The 14535-nt window shown below is 43.6% G+C and overlaps 1 protein-coding gene across 1 annotated transcript; it reads right to left on the reverse strand.

Moving 5' to 3' along the window:
- Window positions 1-856: 856 nt before the first annotated feature.
- On the reverse strand, window positions 857-13865 carry LOC112079082 (casein kinase I; the record flags this gene model as incomplete). The annotated part of the gene is made up of 3 exons (XM_024145128.2): window positions 13683-13865; window positions 8862-9697; window positions 857-926 (listed from the first exon to the last, which is right to left on the reverse strand). Coding segments are annotated over exons 2-3 (310 nt in total), but the record flags the coding sequence as incomplete, so codon positions are not given.
- Between the last annotated feature and the right edge of the window lie 670 nt (window positions 13866-14535).

Genomic DNA, 14535 nt, shown 5'->3' on the forward strand with positions numbered 1-14535 from the left:
CTCTAAGCAGTCAGTCAGAACCACCTTTAGACCGAAACGAATTGCCACATGACTGGAACGACTGGAACGAATTGCACAAAAATCCCTGAAGCTGGAGACATATCTCCCCTCACTAACTTTAAGCACCAGCTGCCAGAGCCATCTGTAAATAGCCCACCCAACTACCTCATCCCCTTATTATTTACCCTCTTGCTCTTCTGCACCCCAGTATGCTAAATTGTAATTATTTTGCCACTATGGCTTATTTATTGCCTTACCTCACTACTCTTCTACATTTGCACACACTGTACATAGATTTTTCTACTGTGTTATTGACTGTATGTTTGTTTATGTGTAACTCTGTTGTTGTATGTGTCACACTGCTTTGCTTTATCTTGGCCAGGTCACAGTTGTAAATGAGAACTTGTTCTCAACTGGCCTACCTGGTTAAATAAAGGTGAAATAAAATAAATAAAAAACTTAAATCTGTCATGGCCACAGATCTCAGTGGAAAACAACAAGACCATCTATTGATGTGTCCCAAATCTCACCCCATAGGGCTGGGGTCAAAAGTAGTGCACTACGTAGGGAATAGGGCTCTGGTAAAAAGTAGTGCACTATATAGGGAACAGGGCTCTGGTCTAAAGTAGTGCACTATATAGGGAATAGGACTCTGGTCTATCGTAGTGCACTATATAGCGAATAGGGCCCTAATCTAAAGTAGTGCACTATATAGGGAATAGGACTCTGGTCTATCGTAGTGCACTATATAGCGAATAGGGCCCTAATCTAAAGTAGTGCACTATATGTCATTTCAGATGCAACCTAGGATTCAACACCATATTCTKCCAACCTTCCATGGTCATAATTCACTGACCTGAACTCCCCAGCTGCTTATAAAACCTGTACTCCAGGTGGAGCTGTGGGGCCCGCGACTTCAGGGGCTCCTGGAAATGAGGAAAACAACATGACGGTTAGAGGATTAGTTTAACCACACAGGATGTTCTGAACAGCTAGCAGAGAGTAGGCAGAGAGTATCTTTAGGTCTACGTACAGCTAGCAGAGAGTAGGCAGGGAGCATCTTTAGGTCTACGTACAGCTAGCAGAGAGTAGGCAGGGAGCATCCTTACGTCTACGACAACTAGCAGAGATAGGCAGGAGCATCCTGTAGGTCTACGTACAGCTAGCAGAGAGTAGCAGGGAGCATCTTTAGTCTACGGTACAGCTAGCAGAGAAGTAGGCAGGAGCATCTTTAGTCTACGTACAGCTAGCAGAGAGTAGCAGGAGTATCTTTAGTCTACGTTACAGCTAGCAGAGAGAGAGCGGAGCATCTTTAGTTCTACTACAGCTAGCAGAGAGTAGCAGGGAGCATCGTTAGGTCTACGTACAGCTACAGAGAGATAGGCAGGAGCATTTTAGGTCTACGTCAGCTAGCAGAGAGCAGAGCATCTTTAGTCTACTACAGCTAGCAGAGAGTAGCAGGGAGCATCTTTAGGTCTACGTACACTAGCAGAGAGTAGCAGGCGCAGCCTTAGGTCTACGTACAGCTAGCAGAGAGTAGCAGGAGCATCTTAGTCTACGACACTAGCAGAGATAGCAGGGAGCACTTTAGGTCTACGTACAGCTAGCAGGAAGGCAGGGAGCATTCTTTAGGTCTACGTACAGCTAGCAGAGAGTAGGCGGGAGCATATTAGTCTACGTTACAGCTAGCAGAGAGATAGCAGGGAATAGGCTCTTTAGGTCTACGTACAGCTACAGAGAGTAGGCGAGAGTATCTTTAGGTCTACGTACAGCTAACAGAGAAGAGCGGGAGCATCGTGTGTAGTCTACGTACAGCTAGCAGAGAGTAGGCAGGAGCATCTTTAGGTCTACGTACAGCTAGCAGAGAGAAGGCAGGGAGCATCTTAGTCTACGTACAGCTGAGCAGAGAGAGGCGGGAGCAATATTTAGGTCTACGTAACAGCTAGCAGAGAGTAAGCGGGAGCATCTTTAGGTCTACGTACAGCTAGCAGAGAGTAGGCGGGAGCATCTTTAGGTCTACGTACACTAGCAGAGAGTAGCAGGAGCATCTTTAGTCTACTACAGCTAGCAGAGATAGCAGGAGCATCTTTAGGTCTACGTACAGCTAGCAGAGAGTAGGCAGAGAGTACTTAGGTTCTACGTACACTAGCAGAAAGATAGCGGGAGCATTCTCAGGTCTACGTGACAATAGCATTGCTAGCCTGCGTACGTGACAAAGCATCTCTACGCTACGTGACCTAGCGTCATCAGCTTACTACCAATAGCATCTGCTAGCCGTGCGTACGTGACCAATAGCATCTGCTAGCCGTGCGTACGTGCACCAATAGCATTGCTAGCCGTGCTACGTGACCAATAGCATTGCACCACGTACCAATAGCATCTGCTAGCCGTGCGTACGGACAATAGCATCGTAGCCGTGCGTACGTGACCAATAGCATCTGCTAAAGCCGTGCGTACGTGACCTAGCATCTGCTAGCTGCGTACTGACCAATAGCATCTGTGCTAACCGTGTGTATGTGCTCAATAACAGATCAACCCAGGTCTCTCGTTAAACAATCAGCCCCCCCCCCTCCTGTCTCTCCTGTCCTGTCTCGTACAACAGATCAACCCCCTCCTCTCTCTCCCAGGTCCTGTCTCGACAACAGATCAACCCCCTCCTCTCTCTCCCAGGTCCTGTCTCTCTACAACCGATCACCTCCCTCTCCTGTCTCTCCCGGTCCTGTCTCGTACAACAATCAACCCTCTCCTCTCTCTCCCAGGTTCCTGTCTCGTACAACAGATCACCCCCTCCCCCCTGTCTCTCCCAGGTCCTGTCTGGTACAACAGATCACCCCCCCCTCCTGTCTCTCCCAGGTCCTGTCTCGTACAACAGGTCAACCCCCCTCCTGTCTTCCCGGTCCTGTCTCGTACAACAGATCACCCCCCCCCCCTGTCCCTCCCAGTCCTCTCGTACACAGATCACCTCCCTCCTCTCCTCCCAGTCTCTCAACAGTCCCTCCCTTCCTGTCTCGACAACAGATCACCCCCCTCTCCTGTCTCTCCCCGGTCCGTCTCGTACAACAGATCACCTCCCCCCGCTGTCTCTCCCCGGTCCTGTCTTACACAACAATCACCTCCCTCCCGTCCTGTCTCTAACAACAATCACCCCCCCCCCCCTCTGTCTCTCCCCGGTCCTGTCTTACACAACAGACACCTCCCTCTCCCCGGTCCTGTCTAATACAACAGATCAACCCTGAATACCCGAGCAGACAAGTGAAAGATCTGCCTGTGCGCCCTTGAGCAAGCACTGAACCCATTTTGCTCCAGGGTTCCATACTATAGCTGACCCTGTGAACAAACACACTTCACTGACATATCTGGTGTGTGACAAAACATTTTTTATAATCAGGTAAGAACAGAAAACCAGCTGTACTCCGGACCTCGTAGGGTATTGAGTCAGCTATCTCCCAACCCTAGAAAACCCCGCATAAGGCTTCAACTACCATATGACCGCCTGCCCGCCCCGACCCTTGACCCGCCCCTTTTCTGCCCTGGCCCCACCTCTTGACCCGCCCCTTGTCCTGCCCTGCCCCCGACATCTTGACCCGCCCCCCCTTGTCCTGCCCTGGTCCCCCCCCTTGTCCTGCCCTGGCCCCGACCTCTTGACCCGCCTACCTGCCCTGCCCGACCTCTTGACCGCCCTTCCGCCCTGCCTGACCTCTTGACCCTCCTGCCCGCCCCGACCTCTTGACCCGCCCGAACTCTTGTCCGCCCTGCCCACCCCCACCCCTTGTCTGCCCTGGTCCGCCGCTCCCCACTCTCTCATTCACAAACCCATGTTAAGTAATGGGTATTAAGGCATGGAAGCTGTAAGCATGCATGTTCTTTTTCATAATGAATATTATACTATAATCTGTTGAGGTAAATCCATCCCGCAACACAGCTCATGAGAGAGAGAACAGATAGAGCTAGAGATGAGTCAGAAATATTCCTAAAAACAATCCCTCAAATCGGTTTCCGATTAATCATTTATTAATTATTAATTTATTAACTAAATAAATGCAATCACTGTGTACCTTATTCTCAATATAGGCTATTGTGCAGTAGGTCAGATTGTCATCACCTGCCCTGGACCAATAACTGACAGGCCCTGTCAATACTGTAAAACATTTATCATTGTTGGTTTCCAGGTACATGTAGTGACTTACGAGGTAGAGTTAACTGAAAACGGCATGCAGCTTGACATTACGACAGGCACCCCGTCTGACCGGGCCCACAGGCGACCCGTCTGACCGGGCTCACAGGGCCACCCCGTCTGACCGGCTCACAGGGCCACCCGCTGACCGGGCACCGACCGGGCACACGGCCACCCGTCTGACCGGGCACACAGGGCCACCCGTCTGACAGGGCCAAAGTCAGAATAATGATGCATTTTAAGGAGCAGGTGGTATGAGGACACTGGGGCCATACTGAAGAAGCGTTATGTTGAGGCAGACAGTCTCTGGCGTACTGAAGGAAGCGTTGAGGCAGACAGCTCTGGGCGTTACTGAAGGAAGCGTTGAGGCAGACAGTCTCTGGCCGTACTGAAGGAAGCTTATTTGAGGCAGACAGTCTCTGGGGCCATACTAAGGAAGCGTTATGTTGAGCAGACAGGCTCTGGGGCCATACTGAAGAAGCTTATGTTGAGGCAGACAAGTCTCTGGGGCCGTACTGAAGACTGAAGGAAGCGTTATGTTGAGGCAGACAGTCTCTGGGGCCATACTGAAGGAAGCGTTATGTAATAACAAGCAGGGATTATTAGAGCTAGATGACATCATGGTAGATTAAATGATTAATCTAACGACGTCGGTCAGTCAGTACATGCTGCTGGAATATGAACCAGAGCAGAACTAATCTGGGAAGCATTAGCAGTGAAACAAAAAACTGAATCACAGTCTAAGGTAGGACCTGTGTACAACCTTTAAAATTAAACTGGTAAGATTTAATGGAGGGGGGAAAAATATGTTATGACGTGCAATTGCAAAGGTTCCAAGTCCACTGTCACTACGTAATAAAAGCGTGTGTGTGTCAGGACCACATTATCAGGACCAGAACGTCCTGACAAGTCACCAGAACGRCCTGACAAGTCACCAGAACGTCCTGACAAGTCACCAGAACGTCCTGACAAGTCACCAGAACGTCCTGACAAGTCACCAGAACGCCCTGACAAGTCACCAGAACGCCCTGACAAGTCACCAGAACGCCCTGACAAGTCAGGAAAACAAACATTTTGAAAAGTCAGGACCTTTTTCAATGCTATTTCAGGCTTCAGGTTAGGGTTATGGAAAACAGGATTTTGAAATGGGAACACGTGTGTGTTAGCCGGTAATAACTGTCTTTTGGCTGTTAAAATCAATAAACCGTTCAATAAAATTGGCACCGGCCAGGAGAAGGCGAACAAAATAATTGCAAAATGCTTTTTATCCTATTCATTGATGTAAATAGACTTTGTTTAACATTCGGTCTAGGGGGAAATGTGCATAATTTAGTGTCACAGCTCTTTCCTGTCAGACAGCAGTTTTATAAACCCAATCATTGTGCAARAGTATGTTAGAAATAGTTTTTTGGGCCACGATTAAAAACAGCTATTTATTTTATTTCTCAACTGATAATTGAAGCACCTCCCCCATTTAAATCTGGTTCAGGTTATTAATCAACCTACCAGGGTGTTTACAAACACTACAGGAACAAGATCATCCACATGTATCGATCACATTTTTKCTAATACTGTAGAACTTTGTTCTGAAGCTGTATCCGTCCCCATTGGATGCAGTGATCACAATATAGTGGCTTTATCCAGGAAAGACAAAGTTACAACAGCTGGGCCTAAAATAGTGTATAAGAGATCATACAAAATATGTTGCTGTGACTCTTATGTGGATGATGTTAAAAATAGTTGTTGGTCTGATGTGATTAATGAGGAGCATCCAGACGGTGCACTTGATGAATTTATGAAATTGCTTCTTCCAATTATTGATAAAGATGCACCTGTTAAGAAACGGACTGTTAGAACTGTTAAGACTCCATGGATTGATGAGGAATTGAAAAACTGTATGGTTGAAAGAGATGGGGCAAAAAGAGTGGCTAATAAGTCTGGCTGCACATCTGACTGACTGACTTACTGCAAATTGAGAAATTATGTCACTAAACTCAACAAGAAGAAGAAATTGTATTATGAAGCCAAGATCAATGATATAAAGAATGATGGGATTTTTTGTTGTTGTTAAGTACTTTAAATTAGGAACAGAAAGACAAATTCAACTCCATCTTTCATCGAATCAGATGGCTTATTCATCAAAAACCATTTGGATGTTGCCAATTATTTTAATAATTAGTTCATTGGAAAAGCGGGAAAACTTAGGCAGGAAATGCCAACAACTAACAGTGAGCCATCGTAGTCATGCATAAAAAAAAAAGAAATTAAGAAAAGCATTACAAATTGGAATTTTGTTAAGTTAGTGTGGGAGAGGTGGGAAAATGATGGTTGTAGATCAATAATGACAAACCTCCTGGCATTGACAACTTAGATGGAAAGCTACTGAAGATAGTAGCTGACTCTATAGCCACTCCTATCTGTCATATCTTTAATCTTGACTCTATAGCCACTCCTATCTGTCATATCTTTAATCTGAACCTAGAGGAAAGTCTTTGTCCTCAGGCCTGGAGGGAAGCCAAAGTCATTCCGTTACCCAACAGTGGTAAAGCGGCCTTTACTGGTTCTAACAGCAGACCTATAAGCTTGCTGCCAGCTCTTAGCAAACGGTTGGAAAAAATTGTATTTGACCAAATACAATGCTATTTCTCTGTAAACAGATTAACAACAGACTTTCAGCATGCTTATAGAGAAAGCCAATCAACATGTACTGCTGATTGGTTGAAAGGAATCGATAATAAGATTGGTGGAGCTGTACTGTTAGATTTCAGTGCAACCTTTTGATATTATTGACCATAACCTGTTATTGAAAAAAACTTAATCGTTATGGCAAACACACACTTACCCCACCAGACATGCCACCAGGMGTCTTTTCACAGTCCCCAGGTCCAGAACAAATTCAAGCAAACACACAGTATTCTACAGAGCCACAGAACTCCCATTTTACCTCACAGCACCTGTCATCAAGGCAAAAGATGGCTACTTTGAAGAATCTCAAATATATTTTGAATTGCTTAACACTTTTTTGGTTACTACATGATTCCATATGTGTTATTTCATAATTTTGATGTCTTCACTATTATTCTACAATGTTGAAAATAGTAAAAAATAATGAAAAACCCTGGAATGAGTAGGTGTGTCCAAACTTTTGACTGGTATTGTAGATGTAACTGACACACTACATGTTAAATGTAAAATTGTAAAGTATTTTGTCTGTAATGTCTTTTTTCGTTATGTGTCGGACCCCAGTAAGACAGTCATTGGCTAATGGGATCCTAATAAATATCCTAATAAATCCTAATAGATAATAAATATACTAATAAATCCTAATAAATATAAAATGCAAAAGGAATGTAAGGGTTCATCAGCGAGTCACAAACAAGTTCGCAATGCGATGGAGGCAGTAAGATAAAAATATAGCTACTTAATCATTTGAAAACCTTAACATTTTACAACATATTATGAGGCATTTTTTTTTGTTGCCTTGGCTTCAAAGTAGCCTAGGCGAAATCTGACCGCATCCGTGGAGGAAATGATTTTATAACCAGTAGTCTATTTCTCTGACGTTCTATTGGTTGTCAACTTTCTTTCCTTGTCCGGCAGCCAATCACACGTAGCCTACAGCCTTGTGCGCATTGTTGCTAGGCATTGAACAGTCGTTTTTTTTTGCGAACAGCGATTGAGTTAAATTATTAGCCTAAATGACTATTTAATCTACCGATCACCTTATGAATAGTAGGTCAACTTACATAAATCCGCAGATGTGCCGAACGTTTTATTATAAAGGTGTATTTAATGGTGAAAATTAACATCCCCTTAAATCATGTGCTGCCTATTAGACATGGGCAGTATAGGATATACATGTATTTATGGAATTTGGAAATAGCCACAGGATATATTTGCAAGAAAGGCATTTCACTGTACATTGTGACATTAAAACTAGATCCCCCCCCTCCCCATACTGTCAACGTGGAAACAATTTCGTTGAAGTTTGTCAATACACTTTAATATCTGTAGCTATTTACGTAAATACCTGCATGTCGACTTGTGCGTTAGGAGATATATCAGATCACGTTGTTATTTCACCGTTCACATTATTTTACATTATGAAGCTTAGGGACGTGCAACTATAGTTTTCCTTCCAACACTTCCTTCGGCCGCCTTTCCTTCCAGTTCGTTTGCACTCGTTAGCATATTTCTAACAAATTCACTATTACTTGTGCTAATTTTATCACCCAAATGGCTTTTCTATTTTTGGGTGCCCACTTCTGTACGAAAACTGTAATAGCTTAAATCCCGGAGTGAGAGAAGGACGYTATGAACATCTGGATACAACCTTACCACCTATACACGGGCTAGTGATTTTAATGTTCGTTACTCGTCTTGATGGCTGAGGAAAWGTACATGTGGACATTTATTCTAACATGGTCAAAGTGTGCGGTAAGGACACACGTCATTYCATGTTCTGTTCATWWGAATTAGCATAGTCTAAAATGTGATTTCTGTCATTCTGAGCACCACGGGTAGATGCCCTAATCAGGTTACGCAGTCATGCATATGGGTACAGTACGGTACTGAAATGTACGGTAAATTAAAATGCTGCCGATTAAATGTCCGATGCCACATGTTCCTAAAGGAAACCCTGGCGTGTGTGTGTGTGTGTGTGTGTATCTGTTAATGTTCGTCTCACCAGTTTGATGGCCACATATTCATTAGTGTACAGGTTCTTCCCCAGGCGAAGCTCTCCAAAGTTCCCACAGCCAATCTTCTTCCCGACCCGGAAGTTAGGGCCCACCATGAGCACCCCGGAGTTGCTCCCCGAGCTGCGACTGCCATGCCCCGACCGGCTCCCTCCGGACTTCGACATCTTCTTCGCTTCCTCTGCCTCCCCCTTTCCTCCTCCTCCTCCTCCTCTCTTGTCAAAGTCCATAAGTTTGTGGTACCCTGGCCTCTCCACGATTACGCCACTGCCATGCAGTCCTCAGAGCCGCCAAAACATCCAGCAGACGGGCAGCGGACGTGGAGGGGAACAGAGCACCTCACACTGAGCAGGGGGTAGTCCTGAAAGTGTGTCTGCATATCATGTATATTTAGCCCATGGACTTCCAATGGTTGAGCCGATAACTACTAATTAAACCAGCAATAGTGAGAGTAAAGATCTGGTGAACTGATCCGGATCGGGCAGCCGTCTTCACGGTCTCTCCTCTCCTGGTGGTCTGGGAAGCTCTCCCTCTCTTCTCCAATCACCGGCAACAAAGCTGTATCTCAACCCAGGACTGGACTCGCAGGCTCACACAAACAAAGTAGTCTATCCTAGCTAAAGGTAGAAAGAAAGGCTCTCCTAGCTAAAGGAAGGAAGATGCTCCTGGCTGTGTGGTTGATGTGGGCGTTGTCCTCCAGCGCCCACTCCTGGTGAGGTTGTGAAGGCGCAGTCATTCCCAGTGGTCTGATACACCTGGCGGAGCGGTGGTCTGGGAACTCTGATTGGACTGAGACAGAGCAGCTCTACCGCTCACTGAAGAACACCTGGGGAAAGAGACAACGAGACAGAACGTTAACCAACCATTTCAAATCTGGGGATACTGAATTCATCTACAGGTTGGCACGCACACATAATAGGCTAACCATGCTATAGTAATAGGCTAACCATGCTATAGTAATAGGCTAACAATGCTATAGTAATAGGCTAACAATGCTATAGTAATAGGCTAACAATGCTATAGTAATAGGCTATATAATTCTAGGCTATATAATTCTAGGCTAACAATGCTATAATTCTAGGCTAACAATGCTATAATTCTAGGCTAACAATGCTATAATTCTAGGCTAACAATCTAGCTTAACAATGCTATAATTTCTAGGCTAAACAATGCTTATAATTCTTCAACCATTTGAAACAGAAGTTGAAGTAAATAAAAGCATTATTTGTTTAGTTTTGTTGGTGAATTGACATTCAGAAGAACGGTATTAGTTTGTTATTCTAAGTACCGCGTTGTCCTCGGGAATCAGCCACTATACTCTCGGTACGCATTCCAGGAAGGACTTCTTGTGAAGCTAAAAGATAAAACTGAAGTTGCAAATAACTACAATAACAAACAGTGTTGTATTAATCCGGGCTAACAAACCCACACTCAACTGAATCAGGCGTAACTTCTACACAAGTCAACATGCATGGCAACGTCCTTAATCGGATATTCCCTATGAGTCCTGGTCTAAAGTAGTGCACTATGTAGGGAATAGGGTGCAGCACCAGGTCTAAAGTAGTGCACTATGTAGGAATAGGGTGCAGCCCAGGTCTAAAGTAGTGCACTATGTATAGGGAATAGGGTGCCAGCCCAGGTCTAAAGTAGTGCACTATGTAGGGAATAGGGTGCCATGTGGCAAACCTCCCTCCCACGACAGAGCAATACAGAGCTGTATTCCAGATATAGGCCCTACACACAGACACGTGATTTCTACAAACTGTTGTCTGAGCACAAGTTTGAACTAAACCCAGCAACTAGAGAATCTGAGGTCAGGTGAACAAATTACCAAAGAACAGAAATCACTAGAAAAGGACTAGTTGTCTCTTAATAATACCAAGCACAGSAGTAAAATACCAATGTCAACACAAACCTTTCACTGGGAAGTAAAAAACAACACCAACAAAACTTTAACCAAAATACAKATTTTCCTGATTGGTTAGCTAATTCTTATAAAAGAGAGAAGATAATCCAGGACAGAGAAAGTCTTGCATGTCGAAAGACCCCGGTGTTGTAACTTTAATGGGTTACAGAGTTAATGTTTAAGTTTATTCATCGAGCTGTATCTAAAGATATTTTCTTTACAGTTATTTACTATGTAATTGTATTAGAATTTGTGTGTTGGAGATTGAGAGAACTACATACATATTTTGTACTGGTTAGTATTGAATTACGCTTTTGACTGCACGTTCCAGAATGCCTTGCGACAGGAAGTAGAGAGAGAATGCACTAGTTATGTGCAAGGGACAAGTGATTATCCTGACTTTTCGCTAGCATCTCATTATTCATTGTTCTGTAGAATCTAAAGTTGTTAAATGTAACGTGAACAAGTATTATTACTAAAAGAAGCTTTCATATCAAACCCGACGTCCCGAGTCATTACTTTGAAGATAGTTATTCTAAAACCCGGAGCATCTAAAGTCTGATATTTAGAAACGAGAGCCCATCCTGCAGTTATACCTGTAATCATTTAGCAGTGGCCGGACAGAGAGGAACAGACAGGAACAAGGCCTCCATATAACCTCTTGACAGACAGACAGAAGAACCAGGCCTCCATATAACCTCTTGACAGACAGACAGAGGAACCAGGCCTCCATATAACCTCTTGACAGACAGAGAGGAACCAGGCCTCCATATAACATCTTGACAGACAGACAGAGAGGAACAAGGCCTCCATATAACCTCTTGACAGAAAGACAGAGAGGAACAAGGCCTCCATATAACCTCTTGCTTCTGACATAATACATCTGATCGTTTGAGACGAATTGAGTAGCAGGGTTGTAATCAATTCCATTTAAATTCCAGTCAATTAAGGAAGTACACTGAAATTCCCGTTCAGTAGGAACATTTGAAATTGGGTTTACTTTCTGAATTGACTGGAATTGAAATTGAATTGACCCCAACCCTGCAGAGTAGAATCATCACAACACCACAGTATGACTCAAATGCAGACCTTCCTCCAAGTGCAGCGGACTTCTGTGGTGTGCAGGAAAGCCACAAATTGTGCCATCCACATCCAGCCGAGTAGGCCTTACTCTAGAGAAGTATGGGGTTACTTCATCTAACTTTCACTGTGTTGATGACACATTTCAGACTGTTTAGGGGTCGCTTGTGATTAGGGCTGAGAAGACACCAGTATTGTGATACTCGTTAGTATAGTGGCAAGGAAACAAAGCACGAATCGACGTTAACTTCGTTGGGAAAACAGCCCTAATGTTGGAAACAAACACAAATATGTTTGCATCCATAATCACATTTATTTCCAAAGCTATAGCATCCAATAGTTTACATACAGCAGGTTTTCAAAGGACCATAAAGTTCATTTTTGCCATGGGGGGAAAAAAATAGAGTTTCACTGGTATGTCACAGCCCTACTTGACTGTTGGTCTCACATCATAATAAACAAGAGAGCACTGCCAGGGGAATCCACCGTCTTTATTAAGCCTCTAAATGTAATATCTATGTGGTTTTAGGAATAAGACTTCTGTGCTACTGCCAGTGGAGTAACAGCCAAAATACGGCTTTTGGTTTAGAGAGAGTGGCAAGGGCAAAGACTGGGGAGTAGATTCTAGCAGAACATTATGGTCCTTGCTAAAACATTGTGATATGTTTGCAAGCCTACCCACAGCTTTGAAACTACAGTAGCTAGCTAGTTTGCACGTATGAATATACTAACATAGACAGCAACCAAACAAGTAGCTATTAAGCTCAATACTACCTAGATTAGCTTGATTTTCAGTAGATTGCATCTAGTTTGCTGGAAAACACTCTTGCTGTAAAGGTTTTGGTCATAATAGGCAAGTTAGCAATCGACTTATGTCCACGATAACTAACTAGTACCTGGCTAGCTAGCCTAGTTAGTCAAAATGATTGTGTGATGTGCGTATCTGTTTGGCATTACCGATACACCATTGTATTAAACTAGTTATTAAAACCTGACTTGATTCATTTTTTAATTACCCAGGTAATGTATCGTTTAGGGCTGTGTTTACACAGCTTCAACACGCTAACCACGGCACCGGGGATAAGCTAGCTAGGCCTGATACACTTCACCTGCTCTCCTAGTTACTTATGGTTAACGTTATGTTACCTAACGATAGCCAGCTAAATTAGCAAACTGTCTTCCTGTCCTGGCATTGTCGTCGTCGTTGACAGTGGATTATATAACAGCTATAACGTTAGAATTATAAAAGCAAAAATAGAAGTTAAGATTTAGCTAGGGTTTTGCAAAGAAAGTTCACGTTAGGGTTAGCAGTAACTGGTGTCGCAGCTAAGTTAATTAGCCACCWAGCTAAAGTTAGCTATGACAGGCACCTTTGGTTAATTTATGTTAGCAAGTTCTTGTTACGTCAACCAACTAACGTTAACTTAGTTAGCCAGTTACCTGCATGGGATGCCTAGTTAGTTAGCCAACCTTTCAAAATGCAATTACCGTAATATGTACATTTGGCTTTGCTAACTAGCCTACCTACGGTAGATATCACAAGATTCAGGAAGTTAGCTAGCTACAATGTTAGTAACTAGCAGTTGATTTGTCGCTGTGGCCCCAGCGAGGCAACTTTTGTACGGTGAATTGTCGATGGTAAATAAAAGTGTAAAGAGGGAAAAAAATTATGTTTAAAAATGAGCAGCAACATGAACATTTCCCAAGTACCCCAAAAAATAATACGGCAACTCCTTAATCCGTACTTTACCGTCGAGAACGATGCACATTTCCTCCAACACATCAACATTTTTTGCAAAACAAACGAAGAGACTAAATCGTTTACCTTCTCCTGTTCTGTTTTAAGACACGGAAATTCCAAATGCAATGTTTATGTAATTTTCTTCAATTTTACTCCTCTCTCTCCTTGCCTGTCGTCTCTTTAGCRAAGTCTCGCCACTGCCGGTAAAAAYAAGAAGGCAACAAACCGAACAGAACATTTTGCTACAGCTGCGCTGTTCATCACCAGTCCAACCTGTGTGAAGATAGCCACAATAACGATTATCCACAATAGTGGAATTTGCGGTTRGTCTTCAAAATAAAAGTCTCACATTGAAACTGATCCATACAGATACTGTACAAATGGTGGAATAATGTAATATTTGGACTAGATAATGCTTAACAAGGTTGGATTGTTGTTAAATAGCTAAAGCATAAATACAATAATTAAATATTTTGACAATAAACAATACAAAAAAGTTTAAATTCCACTGTGGCTGTATTAAACTGCATAATTGTACTGGGGGCATACACATCTTCACTGTAGAGCCTTGCATATGGAGTGTGTACACATGAAATGGGGTATCAGCCTACTCKGTGACACCCACAGAACACAACTATTAGGAGAATGTTCCATCAACAGCCTACACAGAACAGGGTTGCCATGTTCTCAGAATGTTCCATCAACAGCCTACACAGAACAGGGTTGCCATGTTCTCAGAATGTTCCATCAACAGCCTAAAAGAACAGGTTTGCCATGTTCTCAGAATGTTAAGATAACACTGTTCTAGACACGTTTCTGTGTATCAGTTGTCAAGACGTCGCCTGCTGGTTCCAAAGAAATGGTCCCAAAGTGGGTCTCAAACCCAAAGCCACCAGCACCAATGATAAACGCCCTAATCACTGTCCCAATGAGGGAT

The sequence above is a fragment of the Salvelinus sp. IW2-2015 genome, unplaced genomic scaffold (assembly GCF_002910315.2).
Source record: "Salvelinus sp. IW2-2015 unplaced genomic scaffold, ASM291031v2 Un_scaffold6864, whole genome shotgun sequence".
In the NCBI taxonomy this organism is placed as follows: Eukaryota; Metazoa; Chordata; class Actinopteri; order Salmoniformes; family Salmonidae; genus Salvelinus; species Salvelinus sp. IW2-2015.